General features: G+C 41.1%; 1 protein-coding gene across 1 annotated transcript; it reads right to left on the reverse strand.

Moving 5' to 3' along the window:
* Nucleotides 1-7,858: 7,858 nt before the first annotated feature.
* Nucleotides 7,859-8,947, reverse strand: LOC128775433 (putative gustatory receptor clone PTE01). Its single transcript, XM_053896659.1, has one exon. The coding sequence runs from the start codon at nucleotides 8,945-8,947 to the stop codon at nucleotides 7,859-7,861; it is 1,089 nt and encodes a 362-aa protein (XP_053752634.1).
* Between the last annotated feature and the right edge of the window lie 360 nt (nucleotides 8,948-9,307).

The following is a 9,307-nucleotide window of genomic DNA, read 5'->3' on the forward strand; positions in this document are numbered from 1 at the left end:
CCAGCTAAGTGTGAATATTTAGATTCAAGCAATTCATAAGTAACGCATTCACACTTGAGGATCCTACCTCCTGTTACCTTCAGCAACATTTCTCCATTGTAAACTCTTCTTAGAACTCTTTCCTTATTGCTGTCTTGGCAATTTACCTGTTTCTACATATACCCATCATGAAGACATTGAGCCAAAGAATGTTAGACAAGCATCTAAATATATAAACATAGAAATATTTAGGGGCACCTGGGTGGCTCAGTTGGTTAAGCATCTGACTCATGATTTCAGCTCAGGTTATGATCTCATGGTGTGTGGGTTCAAGCCCCTCATCAGGCTCTGTACTGACAGCATAGAGCCTGCTTGGGCTTCTCTCTCTCCCTCTCACTCTGCCCCTCCCTTGCTTGTACTTTCTTTCTCTCTCTCAAAATAAATAAATAAACTTTAAAAAGAGAAATATTTAGTTATACTTGCTTTGGAACTCATATTTGTGGCCAGGAAAAGTTGAGTTTTCTTGCTATCCCTGCATGATCCCATTGCCCTCCTCACTTCAGCTGCCCAAAGGCAAACACTGTCACGAATGTGGCAGTATATTTTCCTTTCAATGTTTTCATAATATTAGTACTGATGTATTCATGAACAGTTTTCTTAAAAACTTACTTAACCCTGGGGCGCCTGGGTGGCTCAGTCCATCGAGCATCTGACTTCGGCTCAGGTCATGATCTCGTGGTTTGTGAGTTCGAGCCCCGCATCAGGCTCTGTGCTGACAGCTCAGAGCCTGGAGCCTGCTTCAGATTTTGTGTCTCCCTCTCTCTCAGCCCCTCCCTGACCTGTGCTCTATCTCTCTCTCTCAAAAACAAATAAAGCTCAAAAACAAATAAAGTTTAAAAGAAACCTTACTTAATACTATAATAATGCTCACATTGCTTTTTCATTCTCACCACAATAATGTGCTTTAAGTGTCTCTGTGAAGTACACACATCTATTTCAAGCACTTCAAATGATGCATAGTATTACCTGATGGATGACTTTATTTTATTTTTTCATTTCTTATTATAATATTCCTAATAAAATTCTTCTGCACACTTCCATATTATACAAGAATTTCTATACCATATAAGCAGAAAGGTGAAGAATTGTAAAAATCAATACATGTACAATTGTACTATTAATTATCTATATTTATTTTCCTAATAGAAAACGTAGACAAAAGCAACTTCATGCTTTTATTGTCAAGGTATAGAACTGGAAAGATGCCTGAAGTCTGTGTTGCCATGCTCTTTCATAGTAGATCCACATGAAAATTCTATTTTTGTCTAGGGAATAATATTTCCAAATCACAGATCTCCAAAATAGGCTGCCAAATGCATTACTCCTCATAAAAAAAATCCTATGATCTATAATATTCATATAGTAAAGGCCCCCGTAAACCCTAATTCACCCATTTCCCTAATTCACAGATGAAGTCACAAAATCTCAAGAGAAGGAATTGGTCATCCTCTTTCTGTTTTCTCATCTGGGACAAAAGCATGTGTGAAATTGAAGAAATCATTCCACACTGGTGGAGTGCACCGAGTCTTGGGATGGGAATCAGGACTTTGAGTCTCACATCTGTCACATACTAAATCTGGAGTATTTGCAAGCTCTCAACCTCTCCGTGCTGGTATCCCTCTAGGTATCACCTAGAAATGGGGAGAACAGTACCCATGTGGCACCTAACAGAGGTTTGTACTGGAAGGAAGAGAAGCACGCAGAGAGAGCATTGAGGCCATATTGTCTATGCTCTGTTTCTGAGAACCAATGTAGGGTCTATTCAATATTGAACAGAGATCACTGTTGTCCTTGTCACTACTCTGTGCCAAGCAAAGTATAGACTCTGGGAAATCAGAAATGAATGTGATTCAGTCGTTTCCCTCCAAACGCTCAGTACCTACCTGCATAAGAACAACAACAACAACAAAAATGTTCTCTCGGGATCTCAGGAAACCCAAAACTTCCAATCACAGGATATTTAGTTGGATATATGGTGCTTAGCCTTGAGAATGACAGTAAAAACAATATTAATAATACCTAAAATTTACCTTGCCCTTACTATATGCATTCATCACATATTTAGTCACATGTACAGTGCTCATGTTAATTCTTACTCAGTGCAGTTGTATAAACCAGATCAAAGATATTAAGAGCTTACCCAGTCCCATACAGATAAAAAAGTAGAGCAGATAAGGTTCAAAATTCAATGGTGGGTCCCTGTTTCCATGAACTTCAGAGCATTTAAGGAGAAGTCCAGAGGTCGTTTCCAAAATCGCTAAGATATACCTTTGAACTGTTTCTTTCTGTTTTGTTGTTGTTGTTGTTGTTGTTTGTTTGTTTGTTTGTTTGTTTTTTGGAGAGAGAGAGAAGCATGCAGGGGAGAGGGACAGAAAAAGGGAGAGAGAGAATCCAAAGCAGGCTGCATGCCCAGTGTTGAGCCCAATGTGGGGCTCAATCCCACTATTCTGGGATCGTGACCTGAGCGAAAATCAAGAGTCAGACGCTCAACCGACTTAGCCACTCAGGCACCCCTGAACTCTTTATTTCTTAAGAATGGGATCTAACATACTGACTCTATCCCCTTAGAGATCAAGAGGGCCGAAATTACAAAAATGGAGGAGAAAGTGGAGTGTGAAGCAAAATCCAGGAGAAGGGGCAAGAGAGAGCTTCTCTGAACAGTCATGAGTTCTTTTTTTTTTTTTTTTAATGTTTATGTATTTTTCAGAGCGGAAGACAGCGTGCGAGTGGGGAAAAAATATAGAGACGGAGACACAGAATTCGAAGCAGGCTCCAGGCTCTGAGCTGTTAGCCCAGAGCTCAATGCGGGGCTCAAACTCATGAGTCCTGAGATCATGACCTGAGCCAGAGTCTGACACTTCGCTGACTGAGACATCCAGGTGCCCCATGAGCGGACTGTTTATATGATCTCTACCTTCATCTCAACTATCTTTTCTGTAGTTGATGCAGCTGGTGGCACCACTGCTCTCTGGTGTCTTCTACCATGAACCCCCAAAGGAAAGAGCACAGAGAGCAGGAGTCTCTTCCTGGAGTAACGGGAAAAAGACAGGCAGGGTGGATAAGCAGGAGTGAATACAGTCTAGGTGCCCTGTGAACAGAGTCTCACTGTCTGCATCTAAACATGACTTCATCCCTATCTATTCCAGGACCTGGTAAAACTTAAAAACTTTATGCATAGCAAAAACACAATCTTTCCAAAAAAGACATACAGACATGTGAGAAGATGCTCAACATCACTCATCATCAGGGAAATACAAATCAAAACCACCATGAGATACCATTCAACACCTGTCAGAATGGCTAAAATTAGCAACATGGGAAACACCAGGTGTTGGGAAGGATGTGGAGAAAAGGGAACACTCTTCACTGCTGGTGTAGCCACTCTGGAGAATAGTATGGAGATCCCTCAAAAAATTAAATATAGAACTACCCTATGATCCAGCAAATGCATTACTAGATATTTACCCAAAGAATATAAAAATACTAATTCAGAGGGATACATGCACTCTGATAACTATGGCATTATTATCCACGATAATAGTTATAGAAACAGCCCAAGTGTCCATCAATTGATGAATGGATAAAAAAGTCGTGAGATAGATATTACATATATGTATATGTGTGTGTGTGTGTGTGTGTGTATTTCTCAGCCATAAAAAAGAATGAAATCTTGCCATTTGCAACAACATGGATGGAGCTAGAGCATTATGCTAAGTAGACATAAGTCAGTGAGAGAAAGACAAATATAATATGCTTTCACTCCTATGTGGAATTTAAGAAACAAAACAAACAAGGATAGGGGCAAAAAAGAGACAGAGGCAAGCCAAGAAACAGACTCTTAACTATAGAGAAAAAACTAGAAGGGAAGTGGTTGGGGGGGATGAGTGAAATGGGTCATGGGCATTAAGGAGAGCACTTGTCACGATGAGCATTAGGTGACATATGAAATTGTGGAATCATTATACAGTACACCTAAAATGAATATTATGTTAACTATGATCACTAACTGGAATTTAAATTAAGCCTTAAAAATAAAAGTCGGTTGGACACAAAAAATAAATAAAATCAGGAAGTGAAAGAGAATGCTGTGCTCCTCTCCTTATCTCTGAAATGATGATAATGCATGTTGTTGTCTGTTGGGGATGGTAATGCAGATAAAAGGTAGCAAGCTACATAGAAAACTTAACTCGGTGCCTGAAACTCGGAGTCCCAAGGTAAAAGTTTGTAACATTCTGGTTACTGTCATCATTGCCATCATCACCGTCATCATCACCTTCGTGATCATTTGCAGGACTTGTGGGCAGTTAAGAAGGACCAATTTCCTGCTCTGATGGGGAAGATGCCCACGGGACACAGAAATAACATGGGGGCAAAAATAGAAATCTAAATAAGAGTTCTTGGATCCGCACCAAAACCAATCACATTAGGTCTTTATAGGGCTGTGAGTTGAATCTTTCCATTTTGGTCCCCTCATGTCTGGCTATTCCAACCGCTCTAGTTGTCTTGATGAGGAGGAAACAATGCTCTTCCAGTCCCTTCTGCCTTCAGTCTCTCCCACTGCACTTACTACTCCTGGACTGTGCTGTGTCTCTGCTGGAGCAGGTCTGAGGAACGCAGATCCCACTGCCACTCCCCTACCTGGAACTGGGTGAGGACAGAGGCTTTGTTTCCAGGACTGGCAGGAACACAGATGCAGCTATGGGTCTCCTGGAGCAGACAACTCTGGGAGGAGGAGAGACATGTATGGAGCCCACTTAACTGGAACTGGCCACTAAAGGGCTGGAAAGCACGGGCTGATTGTTTACAGCTGTTTGACCTTGAGGGCTCAAAGCACATGGCACATAATTAGCCAAATTGGTCCATGTTCTCCCAATCTCTAAGGACATTCTATTACTAATGGAAGAGGAAAAGGAAAAAAGTGAATGTACTGAGGTTGCAGGGGGTTGGGGACGGGGTGTCAAGACCCTTCCTCTTCTCAGGAAGAAGCTGACCTCTACTCCTCACTTCTGAATTCCAAGTTACATACCTAACCACAAAATTCAGACACATTTTTTTTCCAACTAGAGAAAGCACCTTATGCCTTTTGTATCTGTAAAGCCATTGACTTAATCATAGTTTAGAGAGAATTAGGTCTCTTATTCTACTACTTCTATTTCTCCTACCAAGAATCTGATAGTATTTCTATTTTCTCTGAAAATTTATGTCTCTAAGGAGAACTTTCTATTTTTCTTCCTATAGATCTTGTTTGGGGTTTGGAATTTTATACACTGGAGATGTCTGGGATTTGATGTTTTGAATGACTGTCCAGGTTCTAAATTTACCATCTAGCCATATACATTGTTACATTAGACAACTGTTTATCTTTACATATTTATCCGGTGACTTGATAGTTTGCTTAAATACTTCAGGAGCTCTCAGAGATCTCTACATTCAAAATGTGGGCCAGGGATGTAGTCCTCTCAAGGCTTGACTGGAAGATGAGCTCAGAGATTGATTTCTCATTTACTGATACAAAGAAAACCTCAATAATTACCAAATTAATTGGATATGAAAGAAGTGTGCTAATCATGTTTGTGTGTGCATAAATGGCAGAGGAAAATTTTAGAGTGTCCAAAGGACCAAATGACAGGAATACAGAGAAGGGTTGGAGAAGGAAGTATGCATACTGAGATGTTGTATAATGCTTGAACAAGAGGAAAATTTAGTATTAAACTGTAGTCACTTTGTAGCAGGAAGAGCTAATCCAATGCTAGGTTCATTGCCAGTGAAGCTGGTAGGCCATTGGCTTAGTGTAGAGGCAGAGCAAATGAAAGCAGTTATCAGAAAGCTTTTCAGAAAGCCCCCAAATTTCTACCTCAGAAACTATCTGTATGTACCACCTGTAAAGGAAAGATTGATACGAACACGGGTTCCCGGGAGTGTAGCAGAAGAGAGAAGAACCCGTCATGATAGAAGTGGTCATGATAGAAGAGAAGGAAGCATGGTGACAAGATGGAATCCTAATAAGGTGGTTACTAGTGAAAGGGAAGATCTGCCCTTTGCTGAGGACACGGTCCTTTGCTATCCTTGAGTAATGACAATGAAGATACAGTTACATTTATCCACAAAGACTTAGGTGATTTACAACCTACAGGCACAATCAAAACCACTGGAAATATCACCACTACTTGAAACCTCAGTTGTATACCCTTGACCAAGACACATCACTACACTCACCTTTTCATCTTCACCCACTTGCATTCTTCCCATCGCATCTCACAATGTAGCTTTATTCCCCACATTACGATTTACCAGAGTTCAATCAAGAAAAAGCCTGCACTAGTTATTGTAATGAAGGTAATTTAATGTAGTTACGATTAAATACTTATTGAAAAGTGAAAGACACAAAAGGAAAAACATGGCAACAGAGCAGTAGCCGCAGGATGTAGTGATAACAGCATGGGCTAGGAAGTATGGGGAAAAGGTTGGGGATTGGTGCATGTGACATTGATCACCATTATTGGAAGAACTTAAAGAAAGGACAGATGGAAAATTAGAGCAGTGGTTGAAAGGTCCCTAGCCCCTACCACAGCATCACAACTTAACGTAGAGAAGGGTAAGTCTGGAGCAGAGAACAAGAGCATAATATTCAGCTATTCAGCACAGTTAGCCAGCTGTAGAGTATGGAGGAAGAAGACACGTAAAAAAATATTACCAGGCATACGAAGGAAAAAAGCATACTGGTTATGGCTATGGAAAACTCGTATCTCCTCTATTGGATATGAGCTATGGAAAGCTCATATCTCCTCCTTTACAAGCTCTGATCACTTGGAGATGTCCGGGATCTGGCCATGTACAGCGAAGGACCCAACACATGTAAATCATCTTTGAATGAAAGGTCTGACAAAATCCCATAGGCCTCCAAATAGCTGCACATTAGCCCCACCTGGGGAGCTGTTAAAAAAGAAAAAGAAAAAAACTGTTCACATTCTTTTCACTCTCCAGTCCAATTGAATCTTAATCTATAATGGTGGGACTCAGGCATGAGGATATTTTTAAAGATTTTTTACAGTTTATTTATTTATTTTTGAGAGAGAGAGAGAGAGAGAGAGAGAGAGAGAGAGAGAGAGAGAGAGAATCCCAAGTAGGCTCCTTTCTGTCAGCATAGAGCCCAGTGCAGGGCTCAATCTCATGAAACCTGAGAACGCTACCTGAGCCAAAATCACGAGTTGGACTCAACAGACTGAGCCACCTAGGGGCCCCAAGATTTTAGTTTTAGGTAACCACTACACCCAATGTGAGGCTCGAACTTACAACCTCAAGATCAAGAGTTGCTCACTCTTCTGATTGAGTCTACCAGGCACTCCATAGTATGAGGATTTTAAAAGGCTTATCAGATACTCCAAAAGGAAGCCAAGATTATGGACCAGTGACATACATTCTCTCACACAACCTGGATAAACAGATTTGACCAAAGCCAAACTTTTATGGATAATAGACATTATGGTGAAAATGGCTGAGAATTGTGTATCTATTTGAAAATGGAGTTGTGAATTTCTACAGGAAGCTCGGGTCATAGGTGACCAATCAGAAGATTCCATAGGTATAAAGAGATTCAATTGTGCAGTGATATTGGGATACATAGCATCCTGGAATACTCCCATAATTCCATCAAAAGGGTGCCAAGATAAGCAATATTTAGAAATGACAAATCAAGAGGAATGGACCACGACCTACAAAAAATGTGGCCAAAGAGGCATGCTTGCCAATTCCATATGTTTGGTTTGGCAATCATTTCTGATCAATAGGCACACACACAAAAAAAGCCCAAGTATTAAGACTAGGCTGTTCTGTTAAGGAGCCTCTGCAAGGCCCTCTTGATGTCCCTGTTCCTCAGGCTGTAGATGAAGGGATTCAGCATGGGAGCAACCACAGCATACATCACGGAGGCCACTGCATCCTTCCTGGAAGAATGTGAGACAGTCGATCCCAGGTACACCCCAAGACCTGTTCCATAATATAAGCAAACAACCGACAGGTGAGAGCCACAGGTGGACAAGGCTTTGTACTTCCCACCTGTTGACGGGACTCTCAGAACGGAGGAAAGAATTTGTGTATAAGAGAAAAGGATCCCTGAGACTGGAATACCAGCAAAGATGCCACCAATAAAATACATGAATATTTTATTGGTGGAAGTATCATTACAGGAAAGCTTGAGGAGTTGAGGAGGGTCACAGAAGAAATGGGGAATTTCCACGTTTGTGCAGAAGGTAAGTTGTGACACAATGAGGCATTGCAGCTGAGAGTCCAGAAGGCTGATCAAAAAAGACACCAGAATCAGCAGGCGACAGAGGCGGGGGTTCATGATGACTGGGTAGTACAGAGGATAGCAAATAGCTACAAACCGATCATAGGCCATCACGGTTAAGAGTACACTGTCCAAACAGCCAAAAAGATAAAAAAAAGACAACTGAATCAGGCAGCCCGCATGGGAGATCACTCGGTTATGAGTCTGAATGTCCAAAATCACCTTCGGGACTGTGGTAGATGTGAAACCGATGTCAGCCACGGACAGGATGGAAAGGAAGACGTACATGGGAGTGTGGAGGTGGGAGTCAGAGCTGACAGCCAGGATGATGAGCAGATTCCCTAGCATGGTGACCACATACATGGACAGGAACAGGCTGAAGGTTAGAGGCTGCCGTTCTGGATCATCTGAGAACCCCAGGAGGAGGAACTCCAACACATCTGTTAGATTATCTGGTTCCACAGAGCAGAGACAGCTTTTGGAAAATAAAGGACAGTTTACATAACAGAAACAAGGATACAGGAATCCATCAGTGTGGCTATACTTTGGATGCATGCATTTCACAAATAAAGTATTCACACTTGAGGGAAATTTAGCAACATTTCTCAGTTGTGACAACATATTCTTCCTACAACTCTTTTCTCATTGTCTTTTGCTCCATTCACCTGTTTCTATGTGCACCCACTTTGGAAAGATGGAGCTAAAGAAATTAGAGATGCCAAGGATACTTACAGATTTAAAATTCCATAAACACACTAACATATCAGTACCCTCCTTAAAGGAAACAAAAGGAATAAGAAATGTCATTCTCCCTTAAAAGATTGTTCTAATCTAAGGGCACTAATTAGCAGTCAAAAGTATGTTATTTCATCTAAATGCAGAGAAATTACAAACACCCTAAAGAACTATGTAATAAAGTGTCTGACTCCATATTTTGTGGTGATATTTGACTGCAAACGGTGGTTAAGGCTCTCTTTACCC

Source organism: Panthera pardus, unplaced genomic scaffold, assembly GCF_024362965.1.
Source record: "Panthera pardus isolate Hobbes unplaced genomic scaffold, ASM2436296v1 HiC_scaffold_8, whole genome shotgun sequence".
Classification (NCBI taxonomy): domain Eukaryota; kingdom Metazoa; phylum Chordata; class Mammalia; order Carnivora; family Felidae; genus Panthera; species Panthera pardus.